This window comes from Salminus brasiliensis, chromosome 18 (genome assembly GCF_030463535.1).
Source record: "Salminus brasiliensis chromosome 18, fSalBra1.hap2, whole genome shotgun sequence".
In the NCBI taxonomy this organism is placed as follows: domain Eukaryota; kingdom Metazoa; phylum Chordata; class Actinopteri; order Characiformes; family Bryconidae; genus Salminus; species Salminus brasiliensis.
In genome coordinates, this window is record NC_132895.1 from 5,665,275 (window position 1) to 5,691,229 (window position 25,955).

Sequence of the window (25,955 nt, forward strand, 5' to 3'; positions counted from 1 at the left end):
CAAAGAACCTTTTGCAGCACTGTGTCCAAGCCCGAACACACTGTCATTGGCATCATTTTTCTCCGGTTCTGCAGGTTCATGCGGAAGTATCTCCAGCTGCAGCCAAGACCAGTGCTCCAGTGAGTCAGCTCTCCTTTGCTTCTTATTAATGCTTATTAATGAGTGTGAGGTCGCTTGTGCTTGTTTTAGAGAGCATGCCAGTTTGCATGTGCAATGCTGAACTGCTGTTTGTGCAGGCGCCTGCTGTAGATCCGCTCGATGCCTTGGCTGGCAGTTTACCATCCTCAGAGCCTCTTTCCTCTAATACTCCTCAGTACACTGGGCCTGAAGTCGAAGAGGTAGAAATTCTCAAGGCTCTTTGCATGCTTTCTTGTGCACGCTTGTCTGCTGCTTTGTGGAATGTGTGCTTATAACTGGGTGTGTTGCATGTCTCAGCCTGGCCTAACCTCAGAAGTGGCTAACCGCTGTGGGGAGAAGTCCATACTGCCACCTGGGTACAGAAATGAAGACATGGTCAGTCTAGCACACCGGTCTGCCTGCTGCTACAGCTACTGCTACTATTAAGTGCCATTATTGCAGTCTTGCCCTGTTTTCTGCTGTTTCCTTTATTTCTCATGTCATAGGCTTGAAGTTAACACTCTCACTTTCTCTGACCACACCAGGAAAAGAAGGTTCCTGCTGGAAAACTGGAAAAACCTAAGGAAGTTCCCAAGGTAACATTTTTAAGCCATTTTTGCTCATTGCTACAAAATGTAAACATGTGTACAGTGGTTACAGTTATCTCAAATACTAGCAATAGTGCGAAACCAGATTTCCCAATCACTAATTTCACCCTAAAACCAGTTGACCACACTTTGAGAACGCTCCTGTCCACTTGAGCTACGTGCCCCAAGCTCCCTAATGCTAGAATGATGTCAGAAATAATCCAGTTTGGCTGCAGTCACTGGTTGTTTTCCAGTAACCCACCAGTGAAATGACTGCTGAAAATACAGGTGATCAGATACCGAGCAGCCAGTCGACTCAGGTTCACTTTCTCATTAGCTTCTTAGTCCTAAGATCATTCATGTGATGCTCGTTTGACCATTTAACACCAATTTATGCTGAGAGAGGAAACCCAGGACTACAGTAATGCTATGTCTTATTAAAATACATTATAGTGAGTAAATGTGGATACAAGTGGGTCTTGGCATGAAACAGTGTGGAAATCTCTACCTTAAAGCAGCAATATGTAGCATTTTACCATAAAATAGGAGCTTCACCAGGTTCGGAACGCTGCTAACTTCACTATGTAACTTTGGTGAAGTGGCCAGGACAACGATCATGAGGGCATAATACTGTGTAACCCGAGTCATATAGTGCACAATCCTGTAATATTAAATCAGTTAAATTAAACAGTGACAACAAACTGTGGGGGAAAACTCACTCAGAACTGGTAGAAGAAACCTTGGGAGGAGACCAAGACTCACAGGGGAAACCCCATCCTTCTCTGGACAAAACCAGTTCTAAATGATTCAGAAATGTAACCATAACACCACATAAGTCATAATGATGATTATTAATAATAATAATAATAATACTAATAATAATAATATAAATTAGAATATTAACAGTTAGAGCTTACATAAACTCTACCGCCTCAGCCAAGGTTCTGAATCTCTTAGCTTGTCCAGAAATGCATGTGTAAAGCGGTATAACTGTTGGCTCAAAGCACAAATTACACATCCAAGAATGAACAGTTCTCACATAATGCTGCTTTAAGCTGTAATCATGCAACATGCCATGCTAAGCTGAGCTCCAGCTGATTGGTGTAAAACGAGTACCAATAGTAACAATAAAAAAAAAGAAAGGTAAGAAGCCTAGTCTTATGTGAGTCTTATGCATTGGGGTGGACTGAACTGAGGCAGATACACAGGTACAGAGTATTGAAGCACACAGTAAACAGCTCTACAGCACCCATTACAGCAGCCTGCTATTTTGAGCCGTGTACTGTACCCTGTTTGAAGTCCAATATTGTACCTGTGCTATGTGGAATGTTGCATTGCTCCGAGGGCTGTGCGCTTAGCAAATACCACGGAAAGCTGGTTAGGATCTCTCTCACGCACACACAGTCATTACAAGAGGTTGCCACATACAGTACTGTGCAAATGTTTAGGCACCTGTAGGAAGCAGGCAGTTCGTGTTTATTCTCTCAGTAAAACACAAATATTAGAATAAACACTAATAACATTCCTACAGACAGTGGTGGTGAAATCTGGAGTTTCTAGAGTAAACACACTAAGGGGTGTGTGCTGATGTGGAAATAGTTCAGACACCATCATCACTGTGACATTTTATTAGTTAATGACATGCAGTTGTCCCGCCCAGCTGATGAGACGCACTTATGAGTACATGTTCCCACACACACCTGCAGCCTTTATCTCTAATGTCAAATGTGCCTCTCAGAACATTGTAGGTAAACGCTGGTAAACAGATTAATGCAGTCTTTGTTAATAATTATCGAAATATTTCAGACACCTAAGACTGTGTAGTAATTCTAAAGGACCGTGCAGGTCATTGTCTTCCAGGGCGGGACTGTAGGGAGCTACATGTTTGTGTTGTTTCTGCCTTGCCGTGTATTGGGGTGTGTCTGGTCTTTTCCTGCTGCGTCGCATACCTTTCAGATGTGAAGCTAAGGCTGAAGTGCTCCCCTGTGGAATTTTGTAATGTTGGAGAGGGTTACTTTGTATGATATGTGGAGTCTTATGTTTATGCTTGTGTTTAAATGCTTGCAATTAAATGCAGTGTGTGTGTGTGTGTGTGTGTGTGTGTGTGTGTGTGTGTGTGTGTGTGTGTGTGTGTGTGTGTGTGTGTGTACGTTTATTTTGATGTCCTGTTTGAAAGCCTTTAACAGATGATGAGCTCATGGGCTCTCTTGGATTTGGATCACCTGCAGTTCCAAGTGCACCTAAAGCTGAAGTGGTAAATTCAGAACACTGGATCAAACACAGACATTAAAGCATCTTTATTCCTGAGAAGTTAAATACACATGCTTCAAATCTTCAGTTTGATCTCCTTTGTACTTTTCAAATCTTAAAATGTTTTCTGTCTGTCTGTCTATCTATTCATCTATTCATTCTTCTATCTGTCTGTCCATCTATCTATTCATTCATATGTCTATCTGATTGTCTGTCTATCCATGTAATGATCCTCTATCCATTCCTGTATACATCAACCCATCCAAAAAACTATATATCTGTCTGTCTGTCTATTTATCTTTCAATCCAACCATTCATCCTTTCCGCTGTCTGCCTGTCTGCCTGACTCTCTGTCTGTCGGTCTGTCTATCTATCTATCTGTCTTCATTCCTATGTCTGTCTGACTGTATGTCTATCCATCTATGAATCCTCTGTCCATCTATGTGTATATCTATTACTCATCCTGTCTGTCTATTATCCATCTGTCTGTCTATTTATCTGTCAATCCATTCATCCATCCCTTTCTCTTTCTTTCTATATATCTGTCTGCCTGTCTATTGATTAGTTCTCTGTCCATCTATGTATTTATATATTTATCATCCTGTCTGTCTATTCATATATCTATCAATTCCTCTATCCACTGATCCATCCACCTACCTATCTGTCTGATGGATTTATCTGTCAATCCATCCATGAATTCCTTCCTCTTTCTGTCTGTCTGTTTGTCTGTCTGACTATCTGTCTATCTATCCATCTATCACAGAAAGCTGAAAGTGCAGCTGTGGCCAAGTCAAGCTATGCTCCTCCTCCCCCTACTCAGAAAGTAAGTGTAAAATTTCATCAGTTTTGAATCCGTTTCAAATCTGTGGCAAATCAGTAAATCCCGAAGGACACACTTTAATAAAGCCCTGCTTTCATATGCAGAAGTAGCAGAGCACTAAAGACACCTAAATCATTCTCTCTGCCACGCATAGGATCTTACTATAGGCTGTCTGTCTATAGGGTGCTCAAGTGGGAAAACTGGATCCATCTGACTGACTTTGTTTGTTCCTTGCAGAGGCAAGAGGTGACCGCGCCTACAAGTATGTCCCCTGCGCCCCCTGCTGACAAGAAAGCAAAGGTAGAGAAGGTATTGCATAAGCTGTTTAAACATTAGCCACTGGCAGTGGTCTGCTGCGAGTATACCTGCCCTGCTTATATCACAACATGCAATATTATTGAGTCAGCATTTTTGAAATAATTGAAATCTGACAAATGTTATTTATATTGTATCCAAAATTCAGGATGGCTGGACCAATAGAAATGCTCCAAAATTACTTATTTTACATTGGCTTCCATTGAAAGTTAAAAGGGCTTTTCCTTCACCTGTATAGATTTTTTTATGTGATACTGACGATTTGAATGTCAGTATATTAATGGGAATATTTGGGACTGTTGTCTAAAGTAACGCTAATCTGTTCTCTCTTCTGGTCTAGCCTGCTCCATCTTATCAGCCTAGCAAACCAAAAACTGATGAGGTGAGAAATAAAGCAAAGAGGTTGGCCTGCTCCACTGAGCTGAATTCAGTACACTATAAATATACAATAAATATTTCACAGGTCTGTTTGTCCAATCCTCTATTTCGGCTGATTAAACATTGCTCTGTGTATATCTGTTTATTTCTGCAGGAGGACCCCATGTCTTTGGATGCTATGAGTGCTCTGGCAGACATGCTGCCTGCTGCAAAACCTGTACCGGAGTCCCCCAAACTCAGACCTGAGGATATAGTTAATGTAAGACTGCATTACCTCTTAGCGGTGGACATAGTCAAATAGAGTCAAATAGGTCACAGTTCCTCCACTGCTCCACATCTCAGTGCTGGGGGGCATTGTACCCCTCTGGCCCACGCCTGGCATAGGGCAGCATGGTACCAATAGGTTCATGTTTATCTGCTCCTGAGAGTCCTATTCTATTGGCAGTACTTCTCTACAAGAACTAAACAAGCTGTTTGTGTGCATTTGCACATCTGTGTCAGCAATGGGTGCAAGTCAGAAAGTAGCTGAATGCCTCACAAACATTTGGATGCACTAGCTGCGGGTATTTGTTGTCATTTGCTGTCCATCGATTCAGGGCACCCATGTGATGTTTTACAGTGCCCCCTGGTGGAGTATAGAGTTTAGACATGTCTTTATTTTTGCACATAATCAAATATCATAGTATCATACCCACCTTAAACTCTTTCATGATGCATTTCACCTTATGAACGGAGTGTGCTGTTCTTTCACGTAATTAGTGATGACAGTAAGGCAATGACGTGTGTTACCATGTGTTACCCAGGAGAAGAAGGAAAAGTCAGAGAAGGGTGTGCGTGTCGGTGAGCGAGAGGATTCTCTTCCACCTGAGTACAGGTTCTCAAATGAGAAGGTCAAGGATAAACCTGCTCCACCAAAGGAGGTGAGGTTCTAAAAAGTCTGATTAGTAGGATTTATAGAAAAGATTAGTTTCAAAGGTGAAGTCAGCATGTGTTTCCATTCGCCTGTATTTTGATGGCAGTTGCTTAGAATAATTGGAGAATATAGAGTAACATAGTAATATTATTGATTCTGTTATTTATTGATTGATTTGATATTGTTTTTACTGTCAGGATAATAAGAAATCATAAAGATATTATATAGATTATAGGATATTATTGCTTATTGTTGGATATGTCCCCTCTAACAGCCCTCCATGGATTCGGGTGAAGCTCTGGATATTCTGTCTGGGGATTTCACCAGCCCCTCTGTAGCTCCTGCGGTCAAGGCCCCTGTTCCTCCCTCTGCCCCAGCTAAACAGGTCAGCCACCACAAAGCTTCAACTAAAGAATGTGCCTCCTATCCAGATTCACACTCTGTAGCATTCTAGCTGCTATAATAGGGTTCTTTGGGTAATCCCATAGAAGAACCACTTTTGGTTCCATTAAGAATTACTTTACATTGTTGTAGAAATGTGTAAATATGAAGAACCTTTACATCAAGAGAGGTTCTTTAAGTCCTCAATAAGGTTCTTCACATGTGCACAGTTTTTCTTTATGGAACCCGGAAGTGGTTCTTATATGGCATCGATCAAAGAACCTTCTGTAACACCTTTATTCTTACAGTCATGGACAGAAATATTGGCACCCAGCAATTCTTTCAGAAATTTGTTGCGTTATTAAATCTGAAGACTGAAGAAATCTGAAGGATGTTACACATGCAAGGAATTTAACTTGGTGTGAGCAGACTGTTAACAAGTATTACACTGAGAGAGAAATACACAAATCAGTAAATAGAATAAAGAATAATACATTAAAAAGTACTGAAAGTAATAAAGCTGTTAATAGAGCTGTTAAAAAAATAATCTGTAATCACCCATAAGTAGCCTGAGTAGACATCTATATACGAACTATTATGTACAGATATAATGATATAACCATTTACAGAAAATTAACATCTGTACAGCTGTGCAAATAGTCATAGTGCAAATGCCATGCATGCTATGTATCAGCGCTGCGTTGCTGTTAAATCCAGTTTGGTTCAGTGAGATTTAGAAGCTCAGTTCAGTTCTAGATTAGGTTTATAGATTAGGGTGTGAGGTGTGCACTGTGGTTTAGGAGCGCTGCAGCTCTGGGGGAAAGATGTTCTGCTGGTTTTGATGGTTCTGAGTCTTCCACCAGGGGAATGTCCGGAAGAGGTGATGTCCAGGATGAGAGTGATAATCCAAAGCATACTTCAGAAAGCACCCAGAAATGGTTCAAGACAAAGTGCTGGATATTTCTAAAGTGACCAACAATGAGTCCAGATCTAAAAACAGCAGCAGCCTTCAAATCTGAGAGCCCTGGAGCAGTTGGCTTCAGAATTCTGGTAGAGAGGTGTAGGAAACCCATTCATGGTTACAGGACATGACTGACTCCAGCTGTTGCTTAAACGGGGTGTTCTACCAAATATTCAGTTGAGGGTGCCAATCATTTTGTCCAGTCCATTTCTGGAGTTCTGTATGGACTGATTTCAGATTATTGCCCGTGCTTGTTGTGGTTTGTCAGTGTAAAACAAAAGAAACAATCATGTGAATACTAAAGCAGCTGTAACTGCAGTAACAGAGGTGGTGCATTTCCTGAAAGGGGGTGGGGGGGGGCATTTCTTGTTCTTATTATTATCCAATCCTGTATTTGATTCTATAAATTCTGCATTCTACTTTCTCTAGCAACCTAAAGTGGAGGACTTGTCAGCTCTTGATGCTTTGGCAAGTGACTTTGTGGCTCCCGCACAAGCCAAAAAGGTATTCACTTTTTTTTGAGTGGACTGAGTTTTGAAGTGTGCAATTGTGACCAGTAGGTGGCAGTATGTGTGCTGAGGTGTTCAAGTGCAGTTCAGCTGCTTGTACTAATGTGTACTCTGTGTCTGTGTGTCTGTGTGTGTGTGTGTGTGTGTGTGTGTGTGTGTGTGTGTGTGTCTGTGTGTGATATGCAACTTTGCAGGTAGCTTCTGGTGCTCCTCCTGCCCCCCCTCTAGGTGCAAAAAGTACCCCAGGAGCCATCTTTGATGAGGTATTGTGTGCTGAACTGTGTCAAACTTAATGCTTGTACGACATAATCATATTCGTTTAAATTCATATGACTAGTTTCTCAGATAAGGTTTCTACATTCACATTCTTAATGTAAGAGGACGAATAGGAAATAATATCTAAACAATAATAATAATATGTACTAAATTATTACATTTAAATAAAAAGTAATGAACTACTTAAATAATCTAATAAAATCAGATACATGTTTTCTGCCTCCTGGTGGATTTTCCGTGCACTCCATGCAACAGAAAAATGCTTACAGTTTAAAGTGACATTAAAATTCAATTAAAAAAATTAATTTAATTAAAGGCAACTTAAAGTATAAGGGGATAAACCATTTTGTTTTCTATATTTTTATTTTATATATATATATATATATATATATATATATATATATATATATATATATATATATATATATTTATTTATTTATTTTTATGTTATATGAAAAGTGACATTTAATTTCTTTTTGAATTAATAATTGGTCAGAAAGTCAAAAAAGGCTCCAGTTTAAATAATTTCTGCCAATTGTTTGATGGTTCAGGCTTTAAATGGTTAAGAGCTGTCATCATAGTTTTCTTGCTGTGGTCAAATTTGGTCATATCTCTCTGTACTGTAAAGTCTACCTTTGCATTATGACTGAATCCCTGTCGTCCCCAGGGAGACCCAATGTCCCTGGATGCTCTCAGCGCACTTGAAGGCACACTGCCTGCTGCAAAACCAGTCCCAGAGTCCCCTAAACTCAGACCCGAGGACATTGTTGATGTACGTATTAGGTTTTACCTATTCATGGCCTGTGATTCCAGTGTTACTTTTACAGATCATGGGTAACAGTACTGTTTGTGGTGTGGGTTTGTCTGATTAGGAGAAGAAGTTGACCTCAGAGAAGGGTGTGTTTGTGGGTGAGAGAGAGGACTCGCGTCCACCAGACTACAGATTCTCTGAGAAAGACCTCAAAAAGTATCCAGCTCCCCCAAAGAGAGAGGTAGGCTATCACACAAGTGGCTGGTTGCCTCCTGGCCTTTAAGCTTTTCAGAGGCAGTTTGACTCAACTTCCCTCCTGTCCTTTTACCAGCCCTCCTTGGATTCCGCTGCAGCTCTCGATATCCTGTCGGGAGGTTTCACCAGCCCCTCAGTAGCTCCTGCAGTCCAGACCCCTGTTCCTCCCTCAGCTCCGTTTGCAGATGTAAGTCATAACATCCATACAGAAGAGCTTCACATCATTATCTCCATAATTCACAGCATTTTGTTAAAGATGCTGGACGTGACCTCCTGCTGATAAACCCATTGCTCATGCTCTGTTGCTAGAGTTCAGCAGACCTTGCTCTAGAGGAACTCGCAGGTGACTTTGTTGCCCCCACATCTGCATCTAAGGTCCATTCTGCTGTTACAGCACCCCCAAAAGCTGACAGACAGGTAAATCCATCTGAATTTCTCTCACACATAAATACACACATACATACAGTGCTGTGAAAAAGTGTTTATCCCCTTTCCAATGTCTTCTATATTTACCTTTTCTCACATTTCAGTGATCATCCAGCTAATTTTAATATAAAATAAATCCACCGCGAGTAAACACACAGTTCAGCTTTTACATTATCCTTCTATTTATTGAAGATAAAGATGTTTTCAAAACCTGTGTCACCCCTGTGAAATTTGCCATCTCAGCTACTAAATCAACCAGTTAAACGAATGCAATTTACAATCAGGTTTAATTTCACCAGCCACCCCCAGGCATGATTACTGGCAGACCTGTTCAATCTAAACATCACTTAAATAGAAGAACCTCTCCTGCAATGTGCAAAGCAGGCTAGACGGTCTCAAAAAGCAGTCTGGGAATGGATGCAAAGCCATTGCTAAGGCTCTGGGACTATATAGTGAGGCCATTAGCCACAAACGTGGATCATTGGTAAACTTTCCAATGATCCAGTGTCCAGCCTACTAAAATTTCACTAATAGCTTATTGAAGACTCCTCAAGAAGGACACACCTATTAGATTTTAGGTTCTTTGCCCCAGCCCGAGTTCAGGTTGGGCATTAGGTCGGGCTCGGACAGACAAAAGAATCTAACGTCTAATAAGTGTGTCCTTTTAGATGGGCCTTTCCACCACTTTCCTTGGGCGTGGTTAAATCGGACTCAGGCTCATAATGAGTTTATGGGGAGGGTAGGGTCAGGCTCGGACAGAACGTTCATGGGTTGGATTTTTTGGGTCCAATCTAAGCTCTAACACCTATCTAAAGAACTGCAGGCCTCACTTGCCTCAGTTAAGTCAATGTAAGAAAATGCATCCCAGTGCAAACTACCGCTAAACAAAAAGAGCACAAGGGCTTGTCTCACATTGTCCAAAAACATCTGGATGACCCTCAAGACGTTACTATTCTGTGGACTGATGAGTCAAAGGTGTAACCTTTTGGAAAGCATGGGTTCTGTTTATATTACTAAAATTAGTTGATGATCTGAACCATTTAAATGTGACCAATATGTGCAGTAATTTACATACTCTGACTGTTTAATGCCGTGGTGCTTTCTTATCAAAGCTGTCCGAAGGTACTGCGTCAGCTATGGACGCTCTCTCAGACACTCTGATGGACATTGGCCCAATCCCTGAGCCAAAGCCAGTCGCTCCCAAAGATATTGTTAAGGTAATTGTGCTCACTAATCCAACTGCTGCGTTCACACAGAAGAAACCTTGATTATTATGCATTATGAATGAAAGAGCTAATAATAGCAGGAGCAGTTGTGAGTTTTTATATCTAGTCTCGTCTCAGATGTCCCCCCTTTCTCTCTCTGATCTACCCTTAGGAGAAGACAGTCAAAGAAGAGAAGGTGGGTAAAGCTGGGGAGAGAGACGACAGCCTTCCACCAGACTTTCGGCCCACAGAGGCAGACATTAAGGTACTGAGTGTGTTTCAGCTCTGCACTCTGGTCAGACGTTCAGACTTCAGTTACTTCAGCTGCATTCAGACTTCAGTGTTGCTGCTTCTCATTCCGTTGTTTTGTTTTTTTAAATCCAAAGGCGGCCGCAGAGGCGAAGGCTAAAGCGCCTAAGCAGGTAATGTATTTGTTACCTTCAGGGATGTGTTTTGTGGGGCTTATGTAAATGAAGGAGACAAAATTAGAGATAGGACTTTAAGGGTGTTTTTACACTTGTCCAAATATGAGTCCATCCCCCAGGATTGATTCTAGGCCTGTTTTGGGGTGGGGCTCATTATTGCTGGTTTGCTTGTACTGTGTTTGACATCTCATTTCTGCACAACAAGAAGTCTTTTTTGCAAAACACTAAGACTCTCATACTTGACCAAACACACCGAACTCTCCGCTCAAGCACTCCCGGGTCTGGAAAAAACGCTCTAGGACTAAAAAGAAAATGTGCTTGGACTAAAACAGATGTACACAATTCACCAAATGTAAAAGCAGTTATAAATGTTGCTGCACTGTAAATTGTATTAAGTTAAAAACCCATTAGTCAGCAATAACTGACAGCACTTTAATATCTAGTGTCATATTAAAGCGATGTCTTTTACTGGGTGTCCTCTAAACTTTTTTTTTTATTACATTTTTAAAATTAAATTGTTAAATGTTAGAATATTTCAAATCTAATTTACATGCTCTTAGATTTAGAACACAGAAGCTTTTAGAACACAAAACCTTTTATTCACATCAGTATTTTGTAGCATTTGTTCCATAAAATAACGGCTTTAAAATCATTGTGATGCTCTTCTGACGTAATGGGGAGAATATCATCTCTACCCCTCACTAACTGCTAACTGCACTTGTAACTTTGGTAAAACCTGCTTGAAATCTAAGTCATGTTTGTTCTTTACTATGACTGCTGCCTCAGTCCACATGCTTCCTTTACTTTCTGTGACCGTGTATTAGTTTCTTTCAGCTTGTCCAGAAATGCATGTGTAAAGTGTGTCCTTTAGGGGTGGCTCAAAGTAGGAATTAGCAAGAAAAAGTCTCACATAATGCTGGAGAATATGGATTTTTTTCAGAACATTTACCATACAGTACATCAGACATTCTGAATAAAATGGAGCTACTTGTGAGACTAACCGGGACCTGCTGTTAGCAGAGAAGCATTAAAAGCTTCAGTCTGAACTGTCTTCTTCTTCCTGTGCTACTCACAGGTCTCTATGGATGAGTCAGCAGCGCTTGATGTGCTGTCCAGTGACTTCTCAACTTCATCTGCTGCTCCTATGGCCCCTCCTCCATCACACCCACACTCCACTCCAGCAAAGACCCCGCAGACCCACTCAGCATCGCAGGTGCACAACACCGGCATGAAACTGCTCTGTAATCCGTAAACATACAGTCCTGTGCAGAAGACGTAGACGTATTGGGACAGAATGAGATGATTTTTTCAGAAAGCTCCAACATTACAATGAATCCTCAAGGAAGGCCAATATTTACAGTTTCCATCAAACGCCTAGTTTATCTAATCAGCCCTCATTAAAGTAAATCAGGTGAGCTGCTGGTGGAACTAGTCCATAATAGTGTCTGGAGTTCACAGAGCAGATCAGCACCCAAACTTGTGTTCTTCTAATTTAACATCTTAAGAACTTCTGAAGCAATACTGAAGCAATACTGAATACAATTAAACTACACATTATTTCAACTTATATATATATATATAATCAATTAATTACTGCCATAGATTGCCATAAATGTTTGAAGAAAAGTAATATCTGTTAAATGTAATGTTTGCTTTGCAGGCATCGGGACCAGTATTGGACAAACTGGCGTCCACACTGCTTCCAGACCTCCCAGAGGCAAAACCAAAAGATAGCAAACCAAAGGTGCGTCTCCATTCCTTCAGACACGCAACTTAGTTCAAATACATTTTTAGAATAATGAGATTAATGAGCTACAAATATTTCACAGTGAGGACTAGAAGGAATGCTGTTGAATGCGGCCAATTCTGGACAAATCAGGACGCAGCATGGTCTTGATTCCTGCTGGTCTCTGCATTTCGATGTCTGTGTTCCTAAAAGCTCTACTTCTCTAGTGTACTTCATTTTTGGAGTTCATAGTTCCACGTTTAATGTACCATCACCAGCACAGAACCGGACCCCGAGGAGTGTATCCACTTATGAGTGAGCACACAAGCCTTTGCCCCATGAGCCCATGCTAGTTTGTTTCAGGGCTCTCTGTCTGGTTTCAGGTTAAGGGTGGCAAATCAAAGTCTAAACCAAAGGTAGGTTCTGTCTACAGCGACACACAACAGCAATGGAATTGCTATTAATATCATGAGAAGAAGAATAAAGACAAGGTTCAGATATGGTTCGGTCTCATATTTTTGTACCATATTTCTTCGATATTTGGGAACGCAATCGTAGTTTGGATTGCAAAAGTCAAATTTGGGTCTAAAAATGTTCAAGTAAAGAGAAGAAAGACAATTGAAAAATATCTGTAATATCTTCTTCTCATTGCCTATTCAGACTACTTGCATGAAATATTGTGCATGAAATTCATATTCATCACCTGCTTTGGCAGTGTGTTACACCAGCTGCTGCTTTTCTTATGTTATAAACACTTCTTTGTTTTGAGTTATATATAAATGGATTGATTACTTTTGCCATGTGTTAATTGATATACTAGTAAGTCACAGAACTTACTTCTTCACTAAGCATACACTCCAATCTATGTGGTTGCTGCTGGTATTTCCAAAACAGCAACTTTACAGAAGAACGTAAAAATCTACTTGACGTTTAATGGAAGCCAATGTAAAAACATGGAGCATTGGAGCATTTCTATTGGTCCATTTGTCACGAAGGTTTAACAACAACTGGCAGATTCACATCATATCAAAAAGTATGGTAAGATTTTTTGTCAGCCATAATATACACTTAGAAACTCCAGATCTCATCAGAACAGATGCAGGTGAACATAAATCCAGAAAAAGGAGCAAGAGCTTCTCATTCTGAAGAAAGAAAGTAGTGAGATCTTGTCGGTGAGCTAGTCTAAAGAACAGAGCTTGGTTCCTTCAGGTTTCTCCTGGACGCCCCCCAGTCCAGCCAGCACAGCGTGGAGGATGTGTTCAACCCCCATCAGCAGTTGTTGTTGCCCTTATGCCAAAATCTTGGCTGTATCTCCAAAACTGCAAAAAATGAAGAGAAGAAAACACCTTCTTAACATCAATGGAAGTCATTGTGAAATAATTTATTTTAAGTAATTTTGGAGCATTTCTATTGGCCTTTTCATCATAAAATTTTGACAGATTCAAATTATGTCAAAAACTGCAAAAATGGAAATATATGGGTTTTGCGTGACCGCAAAGCTGGAGAAGTGGACAAGCGTAAGGATCTGAGCTACTAGGACAGAACTGTAACTTATTTTATTGAATTTTTCACTTGAGCTCTCATTTCTCATTGGTTTATTCACTCGAACCGGCCTTTCTCTACAAATGCACACACCACAACCTCAAAACCCACCAGTTACTTTATAGCACTGGTTTTAGACCCAAATGGTTATAAGTGGTTATAGATTTTCTCTTTAAATCTCTTTTAAAAAAGCTTTTACTTAACGTCTATTTGTTGCACTAATAAGGACGGCTCCATTTCCTCCCTAAACCTGCAGTTTAAGTAACTCTGACCGTTCTGCAATTGTCACGTAATGGCTGGCGAGGCATGCTACACCTGAGGCTGAATTTCTTGCTTAGAGACTCTCTCTGTGTCATTAATGCTCAATAATCATAATGTAAAGCTATGGAATTTTACTGTGCACCACTTTGCTCATCTATACTGAGTCAATGTGTTAAATACACTGACCAGCCACTTCATTAAAACCACCTTGTTTCCAGCTACCACTGACCATATGGGAGCACTCTGTAGTTCTATAATTCCAGACATATTTGTTAGCCTCCTTTTACCCTGGTCTTTAATGCTCAGGGCCCCACAGGACTGACCACCACAGAGCAGGTAGTATTTGGGTGGTGGGTCAGTCATTCTCAGCACTGCAGTGACTCTGACTGACGTGGTTGTGGTATGTTACGAGTACAGCAGTGCTGCTGGAGTGTTTAAACACTGTGTGTGTCCACTCACTGTCCACTCTATTAGACACCCCTACCTAGTTGGTCCAGCTTATAGATGGAAAGTTAGAGACAGAAGCTCTCTAATCTGCTGCACAGTTTGTGTTGGTCTTCCTCTAGTCATTCATCAGTGCCCACAGGACACTGGCCGCAGGACACAGCCCACAGGACGCTGCTGGCCAGATTTTCCTGGTTGGTTGGCTGTTCTCAGTCCAGCAGAGACATTAAGGCGTTAAATGCTGAGAATGACCACCACTCAATTAACAGCTGCTCTGTGGGGTCCTGAGCATTGAAGATCAGGGTGAAAGGAGGCTAACAGAGAAACAGATAAATACAGTCTGGAATTATAGAACTACACATTGCTCCTGTATGGTCAGTGGAGCTGATAGAATGGACAATGAGTGTAGAAACAAAGAGCTGGTGGTTATAATGAAGTGGCCGGTCAGTGCTTATGTTGCTTTTGGAGCTAAAACTTCGAAATCCTTTCCATCCTGTCCGTTTACACGTGGCTACATCTGCCTCTTTCTCAGAAACCTGCAGTAGATGACGTGCCAGCCGTGGGAAACCTCTCTGGAAAGCCGAGCACAGACGTGGTGTCCTCCACCCCAACAAAGAAAGGCGGAAAGAGCTAGATCTCACGTTAGTGCGCTCTTAAGAATCTTAATCCTTCATCACATGAGAAGTATTCTCCCGTGAATGACTTTCGGTCTGTGTGCTGTTTTTCAGGTCTCTGCCACACTACGCCTACGTCTCCCTGCAACGTAACGAGATGCCAATCAAAGGAGCTGCTCGTACTAATATGTACTATTTGTTGACCTGGTAGAAAGGTGTACAGAAATTCAACTGCACAAACACATACCGACACTTTAAACACCAACCTGCATCTGCCCATATTTATCAACCTTCCCAAAGTTGGATTCAGTGGTGATCCGGGATCAACTTTGCCAGGCAAAACTGCTCCTAACGAGAAATCCTCTCTGGGGAGGTTGAGAAATATGCGTAATATTTGAGTAATTCCTTGCTTAGTCTACCCCACGGCAAAGTGTCGTCCTTTTTATTCGTTTGTTTTTTGATTTGAGGTATAAAGGAGAAAAAAATGGGGCTTGATATCTCTTGATTTCTTGACGGAGTATCTGTCCGATCCCGTGTTTGCAGTGATGGAAGGACATTGAAGTCCTTGTAGTCTGTGCTCGGCATCGTTCCTGTCATCACTGTTGGTTCAGTATCACTTTAAGAAGTGTCGGCTGGATTGAAAGTTAGTATACTGCATGATTTTTGTTTTGTAAAGGGGAGGGGAGGGGGGGGAGTTGAGGTGGTATCTCTTCTCCAGTCAGCCAAAATGTTTTATATAGCTGTTTGAAAAGCCATGCACCTACAGACACTAGTGTACAGCACTTCCGTTTTAGTTTACATCCTCTAGTCCTCTAGTTTACAGTGGAGAGCTGTAAAGAAGTAGTAAATGGTCTTTTATGATTAAGATGATGATGATGATGATGATATATGAATGGATGGATGGATGTTGCCTCCTATAGAATGCACCTGTAGTCCTCTACAGAGACTACATTCTGTCTAAATATTTTTGTGCAGAAGGGCTTTCCTGTGTATCTTGTTTCAAAGGATCTGTCTTGGTTTTCTGAAGTGCATTTGCGAGACATTGTGCCTTTTTCACTGTTACTTGCAGAGCGGCTTTGGGTAGCGCCAGCCCTTATATCTTTGTACTGAGAGAAAAAACAAAAAAAGAGATTACTGGCAAGCCTTCCAATCAAATGAACTTCCTTTTAGCACCAGTGCAGCTGTCATGTGGTTAGAAAGTATGAATCTTGTAATACCACCTAGCCTTGGCCTGGAGCAGCACTGTGCTCGCGCTGTTCTCGGCTTGAGTAGGATGTGGCGTACCAACTGTGAGTGTGTTTCATTTTCGTTTGAACCAGCACCACCTCGCTAAAACGGCTGCACTACAGCGCACTGCGTTCGTCAGATGGGCACTAAATTTGTTCGCGGACACCTTTAGTGCAGTTGAATTTTCCAAGCCCAGGATTCCGAAAGTCTTCCAAAAACGCCGCCATGTCGTTTAGGCCCTGCTGCAGGTCTTGTTTTGCCAAAGTGATCAAAATAGACTTAAGTCTTTCTCTCGTTCTAGCGGTGATATCGTCCTCTTTACAATATTGTGCCTTTCTTTTGAAGTGCAATGCTCTTATTCTAACCCAGGGACGGAGTTCTGGAGGAGGGTTGATTTGTTTGTTTTTTGCTGGTTAAATAAATAAATAAAGGAATGGAAATGTCCAAAATGGTTTGTGTGTCTTTGTTTGTTTGAGGATGTTTATTATAAGCTTCTAGCTGAAATGGTAGATGTATCGTTTTGCGGTCAGGGCTGAGCTGTGAACCTCAGGGTAGTTAGTTGTATGTGCAGTGTTTGTTCTCTAACAAAAGTTTGCAAGGTGTTTCCTCCATGCTCCACCTTCTTCTCTACTGTGGCGTAGTTCAGCAGATGCACACTGCACAGATGTAAACTCTCGGCCTTTCAAAGGCTGGAAGTCGGATGTGCGCTATGACCTGAGGACTGCAGGTTCGCATTACAGGTCATCAGCAGCCGGAGCCTGGGAGAGCACAATTGGCCCCGGTCTCTCCGGGTGGGTAGATAGCTTGCGATCTCTTTCTCCCCGTGTTACCTTAGTGCCTGCCATCCGATTTGTCCAAGATGGGTACCTGACGCTTTCCTCAGAGTGCGTTGGTTGTCTGGTGACGTTGCGTCGGCTGCAGTTCGAAAAGAAGAGCTGGCTGGTTGCGCACGTGTCAGAAGAGGCCTCACCCTCCCAGTGGCGGGAGCATTACATGCGATGGAGAAGAGTTCTAACAAGTGGGTTGGGTAATTGGCGATCAGAAATTGAGAGAAAAAAATGGTAAAAATAAGGAAACAATAAATAAATAATACAGGTCTGTAATAAATACACAAATAAATAAAGAAATCTAATAACTAAGTAAATAAAGGTTCTACAAATGGTTCTTTAAGCAGTGCCATAAAATAACCACCTCTGAGCCATATGAGGCTCATTGTTGTGATTCACTTTACTCCAGAGCAGAGCAACATGACGTGTTTTGATTTGAGTGAATATTTATATATAATATATACATATAATATGTCATGAACCCCTTAACACACCCTTAAGGCATGTTTCACCTGTAACTACAGGGTCTTCTGAATGAACTGGTGGAGCTATTCTCTGGTAAAAGTTTGTAAGTGGGCCAGTGGACAGTATGGCAGTACACGTGATGACAGACAACATGCATCAATAGCGTCAGATTCTTAAAAACTGCTGTTCAAACACTCTCCCATACTGAGTACTGTATTTATAATATTTTCCTTATTTTGCAAAAGAAAACTACTGCACCTCATGTAGTTACACCAGCCTACTGAAACCTGATCAGCAGTTGATCAGTGTTCTTTGAGCACTGATGATATTCTCGATACGCTTAACAACAACAACATATTAGAATAACTACATTTTGAGAGGAGAAACGTGGTTCACGTGTCCATGACCTCCTGCCCCGCACCCTCCCTTTTAACCCTGTCATCTACCATTACTGTCTCCACACATCAGAGGGGGGCTGGCTTCATTCCACAAAGCAGAAGCCACCTGACCTCCAACCCAAAGTCCTCTAAGTTCTCCACCTGCTCTTACAGTCTCCTCCCAAATCATTATAGGCTGAACTCAATTTATCATCATATGATAGACTATTGTCATATTGCCCACCCTGGCCTGATGTGTTAAGTAATAAACAAATAAAAAAAGTTAAATACTAAAATATTTGAAATACTGAAGGTTTGGGGTATTTTTTGAAAAGGGGATGGGGGGGGTGCCTTTAGATCTGCTTATATTAGATTGTTATCATATCATTACAATCTGACTGATTGATACTGTTGTTTAAGAAACAGAGTATTAATATCCATAATGAATAAAAGCAAGATTTTATTTATTTATTTAATTATTTTAAAAAAAAAGGTTCTACAAGCAAAAATAATGATGATAAAATAATAGCGATCATAAGCACAGTCTATTACATGATTCCAGGGTTTATGGCACAACTCATATCTCATATCAGTGAAGTTTGACCACTAGGTGGCACTCTCAATATCTGAGACCAAAACCTCACAAAGAAAACAATCCTTTTTATGAAGAGCAGAATATTTCTGTTGAAAAGTTCAGATGCAGGATATAAAATTATGCAATAATAAAAACTAACACGGCGAGTAAATCTTAGTTAGGGATGAAGCCAGCAGTTACTGTGAGAATGGCATTTCTGGAAGTTGTCTGGGAGCTATTTGAAGGCTAATAGGCTGAATCTTGGGAAGCGCTGAGTATTTTTGGCAGTTTAACAGCATTTACCCCCTGTATTCTCTACAGGAGCCAGAATGTGTAGGTCTATGGTCACAGAGGCTAGAAATCAGGCTGATGAGGCAGAGGTCTGTGGCCAGCCGGTCTGTTTCTGGGTCTGGAAGAATAGATTACATTAAAGTAATTAAAGTCTTTCAGTACATTTATGAAGTCACAGAAATCTGCAGACACCAGTAAAAACTCACTGTCTTTTGTGATGGTGAGGACATCGTCTTGTTCTTATTCCTTGTGAAGAACAGAGAAAACACAGTATGTGACACTTGTGTCTCAAATGAAACATCATCACACAAAACCTCATATCTCCAAAATAGGAATTTTACAAAAAAAGAAAAATATATTGTCTCAATTTTTGGACATCCATGTTCTTTAATGACACTTAATATTTTTATTTTCTGTAAGTCATTTTGGTCCTTTTGGTCCATTTCTCATTAGATTTTGAGACAATGTCAGACAAAAAGTTATGTTGTAGTTCAAAAAATGTGAAAGTTCAAAAAATGACATGATAGGTTTTTACACAACAGAAAGTGTGTATCGTCACTGATGCACAAAAAGCCTGTACCTCCTTAATGCCGTTTTTCACTTTGTAAAATACAGTGAATCTGGCAGTCATTTTATACATTGAGTCCAAATATTATGATAAATAGACCAATATAAATGCTCCAAAATGACTTGGAATAAAATCTTTTTACACTGACTTCCAGTAAAAAATAAAAATAAATAAACTGTCAGGTTTGGAGGTTAGGAGGTTTTTGTGTAACAGAAACAATCAGCCTGGCAACCGTTTAGTTTACCGCATTTTGTGGAGTGCCACAAGGTTCTGTTTTAGAGTGAAACTGATGGTAAGTGTGACAGTAATGTAGGTATGTGAGTGAAAAACTGAAGTCGGGGTCTATGTATAGAGTTTAATGTGGGTTCATTTTGTACTTCTGTTTGCAACGCGATGCAACGTGTCACGCTAAGCTCACTTGCTCATTACATCTACAATAATACACTCACTGCAGTAATTGCATATTCAATTACTTGGTGCTATTGCTTTTATAGCACCATGTTAACACACACTGAACCCCAGGTTATTATTTAGTTATTCATCCTAATGCTAAATCCATTATGAATAATTTGATAACTGATTAGTTTTGAACCTTTTGTGGCGTCCCACAGGGTTCTGTTTTAGGGTTCGTGAAATTGTTGCTAATTGTGGCATTAATGTAATTATGAGAGTTAAGAACTGAAGTAGGTCTAAGTACAGGGTTTAAATGTTGTATTTCAGTTTGCAGCGCAGCGTACAGCACAACTCTAAACTCACTCTTACACACAGCTCCTGATCAGCAGCTCGTCATCTATCCATCAGGTACTTGTAGTGTATGCGCTTATGTGTAACCCTTAGAGCGAAGGTGGGGCGATTTCTGAGAAGTGGCTGACGTGGTATTAGAGAATGGTACAGATATCATAAAGACACCATGTAACTGGTGGATGATCATATAAACAGTGTGCAGTAATTCTGAAGGTACTTACTGTTACAGTAGATGAAGGTGATGATCAGCAGGATGAGAAGAAGACCACTGCCTGCGGCCAGAGGGATCAGAATCATGAGCTCGCATCCTAGATGGTGAGCCAGGTTAGATGCATTGTTCTTTGCTGTATTTGATGAAAGGAATGATTGGATTCAGAATTCAGTATTTTCTTCCAAATGCTGCAAATATTACAATAATAATAATAATAATAATAAAAATAATAATAATAATAATGATAATAATAATTATAATTATAATTATTACATTCACAAGGTGTGGTTTTGACTGTGGGTTTCACGAGTGTCGTTCTGGCTGTTGGGGGTTTTACTTCTGAAAAAAAAAACAAAAAAACATCAGAAATAACAGTGGAACATACAGACTGTGCACTAATGGTAAGCTTTTACTGCATGGCCTTCTCTAGCAAATGGTAAACATGGTGGTGGGCATAATGGACACCACATACACATTGTATGCTATATGAATTATATGCTGCTGTAAAAACTGACTTTCCCCGTATCTATATAGTAACTACTATCAATTATTCATGAATTACTATATATTATTTAATATCTACTATGAATTATTGCATATCTACTATGAATTATTCAGTAATTATGCAGTATACAACATGAATTATTAAATATCCACTACAAATTATTCAGTGTTCACTATAAATCATTCACTGTTTGCTAGGAATTATTCAGTAACGTTTATGAATTATTCAGTAACTAAAAATAGAAAAACTGCTAATTATTCAGAAACAGCCGTAAACAATTAATAAATATGTATAATGTATAATAAATATGTAACCTGTGTTGTTTGAGGGCAAGGACCGGGAAATGTGGGCCCACATTCAGGTCTTTAGGTGTTTAAAGGTATTACTTACCCTGAATTATTCATAGATTAACATCTGCAAATTATGCAGTATACACTATGAATTATTCAATGTGTACTATAAATGATTTAGTATACTCTAGGAATTGTACAATGTCCACTAATATTTAATTAGTATCCACTACAAATGATTCAGTGTCTAATATGAATTATCTAGTATCCATTATTAATGATTCAGTGTCTATTATAAATTTTTAGTTACTTCTATAAATGATCCAGTATCCACTATAAATTATTCACTGTCCACTATGAATTGTTTAGTGTCTATAATGAATGATCTACTATTCATTATGAATTATTTGTTGTCTATAATGCATTTGCATTTGCATTTATGGCATTTAGCAGACGCTCTTATCCAGAGCGACTTACATAGTAACTCGTATTACAGAGGTGGGTCAGTGTAGTGTTAGGAGTCTTGCCCAAGGACTCTTATTGGTGTAGTGCAGCATAGTCACCCAGACCAGGAATCGAACCCCAGTCTCCCACATGGTGTGGTAGCTCAGTGGCAGGTAGTGGTGTTATCTGTTGCGCCACACCAAGATAATGAATTATCTTGTATCCATTATGAATTATTCAGTAACTAAAAAAGAAAAACTGCTCATTACTCAAAAACAGCTGTAAATTATTCAGTAAAAATGTAACCTGTGTTGTTTGAGGGTGAGGCCGGAAATGTGGGCCCACATTCAGGTCTTTAGGTGTTTAAAGGCTGTTCTCTCTCTCTCTGTCTCTCTCTGTCTCTCTCTCTCTCTCTCTGTCTGTTCCATCACTCATGTTTTTTCCTCTTTTTCAGATTGAGATCATGTTCATTACTTGGTTCTCAAGTGTTGTAGCTGTTTCTCACCTTGTATTCCTTGCACCTTGGTCACCTGCCCAAAGAACAGTTGGTTGTTCTTGATGGTCATACAGCTGTAGAAGCCACTGTCCTCCTTTTTGAAAGCTTTAAGTGTCAAGGTTTTATCCTTCATTTTGCTGTGGCTGTACCTGCTGTCTAATTCACCCTTTAGCCTTATGGCACTGAAAGCTGCTATGAACTCCATTGTTTCTTTGTCCATCAGCCGGAACCACCACACAGTCTGATCTGCGATTTTCGGATCACATACAATGTCCACCTTTTCTCCATCCTTCACCCCCTCTGAGCAACCACCTGATTAAAGGAAATTGTAGATGAAGTCAGTCATAGAGGTACGGTACACATTACTGTACTGAAGACGTGATCCTCTGAGCTGTCAGCAAAACACTAACTTTACACCTCCAAATCAAATACGAGCTTTCAGGGAAACTATGTTAGCTTTCTTTGAGGAGGCTCAGTATTTACAGCTTACTTCAATAACTTTACTGACACACACACACACTCACACACACACACACACACACTCATGTGTGTATGCACTTATGTGTAGAAGTTAAATAGAAAATTAGCTGCTTATCAGGTCAGTAAGTGTTTATTCTCTCAGTAAAACACTGATATTAGAATGAAGACTAATAATATTCCTACAGAAAGAGGTGGTGGTTCTCCATCATATACATGTATATACATAAATATATACAGTATATATATGTTTTATATATATATATATATATATATATATATATATATATATATATATATATATAAAAAGAAATATCATTACTGGAAAACCTTATGTTTTCAAAATGGCAACTTACTTAACTTTACAGAAGAATTAAAGAGTCTTAAACTGTTCTTAACTTTCAATGGAAGTCAATGTAAAAAAAATATCAATTCAATTTGGAGCATTTCTATTGGTCCGTTCATCATGAATTTTTGGTACAATGTAATGAACAACTGCCGTATTCACATTATGCCAAAAAGTGAAGAATGGAAACAATGGAACAAGAAGAAATTCTGAACTTACAAAAATATAAAAAATGAAACATAATGCAGTTTAATTTTAGGCCTATTTTCTGCTTTGAGATTTGAGCACCGCTTTTGAAACACGAGCCATTCCGGATGTTAGTTCATTATATCTTTACTCTTGGTGCTCGACAGCTTTCTCGTGAGTTTACGATACATCTACAGCTCTTTTAATGTCATTTTCCTTCACCTTTTTCAGATTCGCTTCATCAAACCCTCTGAAAGCGAACAGAACGAAAACATTTGGATTGTTTTCTATATTCATCCACAACTCAGTTAGTGTTAAGTTTTATTTTACTGAGACTTTCCTCCCACTTTCCAATCACTCTGCCAGTTTAATACTGAATCATTTTAAAACTAATTAATAAAAAAAAATTAATCCAGTGACTGCCCTCTTAGTTTTACACCCTTAGGTCTCGGAGCCCCTTATAGCTCTTCATATACAATAAAACACACAACCCGAGTAAGGAAAACCATGAGGGCTTACCATGGAACAGGAGTAGAAGGACTAAAAGGCCCGAGGACACACCAAACATTTTCTTTCCTGATTGTTGTTCAGTTTTTCAGATTTCCACAGCTGGCTTGAAGAAGAATAAGAGACGTGTAAGAAAGAGAGCACATCGACCCCCTCTTCCTCTCTCCACCCCGTTTCTCACTCTCTTTCTTTTCTCTTCTTTCTTTCTTTGTCTAAGTTGAGTGAATAGATTTGGCAGCTTTGACCAAATTAAATCAGTAAAGTAATACATTCTAATGTAAATATTAAAATATTGGTATGCTAGATATTTTTACACAAAGAACAATGTAGAATTTAACAGTTCTGCTTTCTGCTTTCCCACAAAAAAATCCAGTAAATAATAAAGTAGAACTTTATCAATAAATCATTAATTGGCAATTTTTTACTCTTTCTAAAAAAAGTGATTAATATAAATTCATATTGGATTTGCAGTTCTGATGAACCATTTTCAGTAACTGGAGCAGTTTGCTTGCGGAAGTGCACCTGACCCACCCTGCGGTCAGCTTTAGCTACAGATCTCATTTACAGTAAATACATCATAGAGGTAGCAGTATGGAGCATGGCTGCAGTAGGGTGGGTTTATCTACACTGTGAAACATGGTTCTTAGGGTAAGACAGAGATAACTGGTTGTATACAGGTTAACTGGTTTTATTCAGCTTCAGTAAACACACATCAAACACATATCAAACACAATCAACATGTAAAGATAAATAAATAAATAAAATAATTAATTAATAAATAAGGTTTGATGAACAATCCGTCCAAAAACCCTGTCAAATCAACTTCAGCCCTGTTCCACTTTGTACAGGGTTACTTAAGCAGCGCTTAATACGGTCTGAGAACACACTAATGCTACACTAGTGTGAAGTGTGGGCGAGAGAGAGCGCGAGAGAGAGAAAGGGGGGGCGGGGGTCTTAAATACAGTGGAAACAGCTGGTTAAAGTAGGCTACAGCCAGGTGAGCGCAGGCTTAGTCTGTTACTGCCTCCTGTTGGCTGTGAACACTACTTCACCTGTTTTTCAGCTTCACCTGAGTCTAGCACTGGTGTGTGTGTGTGTGTGTTCTGAGGTGTTTGGTGTGAGCTGTCTGTAATGAAGATGTTTCTGGCGTGCGACAGCAGCTCAGAGTGGGCAGTTTTTCCCTTTAAAAGCCACTAGAGACCCCCATGGTGCTATAAATGCTGCTATGGTCTGAACTAATGAATCAGTACTGTACTCAGGGGCACTGCCAGGCATTTTGGACCCCATAAAAAATATATTACACTGCACCTCATCACTCCACCACCCTAGGCCACGGCAACCCTGCAGACAAAGTAAAATCAATATTTGTGAGACTGGTCTCCTCTAGAAAAGACCATGTTTTACAGTAATTCTGTTGTTTCAACTTTTTTTATTCATAAACATTTGTTAGTAATAATAATAAAGTAAATTCCTACTGGACCCTGCAATTCTGCCAACTGACAAGTTATTCAACACAGTGCTGCTTACCTCCTCCTTCATTTGGGAGCAGGGCTGTGATTTAGGGATGGAGAGCCTGAAGCTACTTCTGCCTAAATAGGATATTTAATTATAGTTAAAGATAACTAATGTATTGTATATAAAAATAAGATATGGCTACAGTTAAAGTATATACTATAGTGTATATCTATAGGTAAAGTGTACATTGAGTATATCTATAGTAAAAGTACACATGGAATATATATATATATATATATATATATATATATATATATATATATATATATAGTTAAAGTATATATTGAGTATGTCTGTAGTTAAAGTATATATTGAGTATATTTATAATTAAAGTATGTATTGAGTGTATCTATAGTAAAAGTATATATTGAGTATATCTATAGTTAAAGTATATATTGAGTATATATATATAGTTAAAGTATATATTGAGTATATCTATAGTTAAAGTATATATTGAGTATATATATATATATAGTTAAAGTATATATTGAGTATATCTATAGTTAAAGTATATATTGAGTATATATATATATAGTTAAAGTATATATTGAGTATATCTATAAAGTATGTATTGAGTATATTTATAGGTAAAGTATATATTGAGTATATCTATGATTAAAGTATGTATTGAGTGTATCTATAGTAAAAGTATTGAGTGTATCTATAGTAAAAGTATTGAGTATAGCTATAGTTAAAGTGTATATTGAGTATATCTATAGGTAAATGTATGTATTGAGTATATATATATA

The 25,955-nt window shown here is 39.4% G+C and overlaps 2 protein-coding genes across 18 annotated transcripts in view; one reads left to right on the plus strand and one right to left on the minus strand.

The window, feature by feature from the left end:
* cast (calpastatin) overlaps nt 1-16,832 on the plus strand; it is a 59,586-nt gene extending 42,754 nt beyond the window's left edge. For 13 of the 17 annotated variants that reach the window (XM_072662761.1, XM_072662759.1, XM_072662766.1 and 10 more), the window contains 25 exons: nt 75-119; nt 237-338; nt 436-513; nt 663-713; nt 2,881-2,958; nt 3,718-3,777; nt 4,012-4,083; nt 4,430-4,471; nt 4,622-4,726; nt 5,271-5,387; nt 5,655-5,765; nt 7,152-7,226; nt 7,426-7,494; nt 8,175-8,279; nt 8,380-8,499; nt 8,590-8,700; nt 8,823-8,930; nt 10,052-10,156; nt 10,317-10,409; nt 10,531-10,566; nt 11,645-11,782; nt 12,230-12,313; nt 12,679-12,711; nt 15,075-15,183; nt 15,271-16,832. In XM_072662761.1, the coding sequence (XP_072518862.1) occupies nt 75-119; nt 237-338; nt 436-513; nt 663-713; nt 2,881-2,958; nt 3,718-3,777; nt 4,012-4,083; nt 4,430-4,471; nt 4,622-4,726; nt 5,271-5,387; nt 5,655-5,765; nt 7,152-7,226; nt 7,426-7,494; nt 8,175-8,279; nt 8,380-8,499; nt 8,590-8,700; nt 8,823-8,930; nt 10,052-10,156; nt 10,317-10,409; nt 10,531-10,566; nt 11,645-11,782; nt 12,230-12,313; nt 12,679-12,711; nt 15,075-15,176 (2,040 nt within the window). In that variant the 3' untranslated portion in view covers nt 15,177-15,183; nt 15,271-16,832. The remainder of the gene's footprint in view (nt 1-74; nt 120-236; nt 339-435; nt 514-662; nt 714-2,880; nt 2,959-3,717; nt 3,778-4,011; nt 4,084-4,429; nt 4,472-4,621; nt 4,727-5,270; nt 5,388-5,654; nt 5,766-7,151; nt 7,227-7,425; nt 7,495-8,174; nt 8,280-8,379; nt 8,500-8,589; nt 8,701-8,822; nt 8,931-10,051; nt 10,157-10,316; nt 10,410-10,530; nt 10,567-11,644; nt 11,783-12,229; nt 12,314-12,678; nt 12,712-15,074; nt 15,184-15,270) is intronic. The other 4 variants (XM_072662768.1, XM_072662771.1, XM_072662760.1 and 1 more) reach the window with 3 other exon arrangements.
* A 1,684-nt stretch (nt 16,833-18,516) lies between these two features.
* On the minus strand, nt 18,517-23,789 carry cd8a (CD8a molecule). Its single transcript, XM_072661895.1, has 6 exons — nt 23,704-23,789; nt 22,185-22,487; nt 20,714-20,779; nt 20,451-20,573; nt 19,124-19,163; nt 18,517-19,035 (listed from the first exon to the last, which is right to left on the minus strand). The coding sequence occupies exons 1-6, from the start codon at nt 23,750-23,752 to the stop codon at nt 18,981-18,983; spliced, it is 636 nt and encodes a 211-aa protein (XP_072517996.1). The 5' UTR covers nt 23,753-23,789; the 3' UTR covers nt 18,517-18,980.
* Nucleotides 23,790-25,955: the final 2,166 nt, after the last annotated feature.

Excerpts from the sequence above, each read along its gene's own strand:
- cd8a (XM_072661895.1), bottom strand. The coding sequence starts at position 23,752 with ATGTTTGGTGTGTCCTCGGGCCTTTTAGTCCTTCTACTCCTGTTCCAT. Across the intron at positions 22,488-23,703 it reads CCTTCTACTCCTGTTCCATG|GTGGTTGCTCAGAGGGGGTG; the intron begins GTAAGCCCTCAT and ends TCCTTTAATCAG. Across the intron at positions 20,780-22,184 it reads CAAGGTGCAAGGAATACAAG|AAGTAAAACCCCCAACAGCC; the intron begins GTGAGAAACAGC and ends TTTTTTTTTCAG.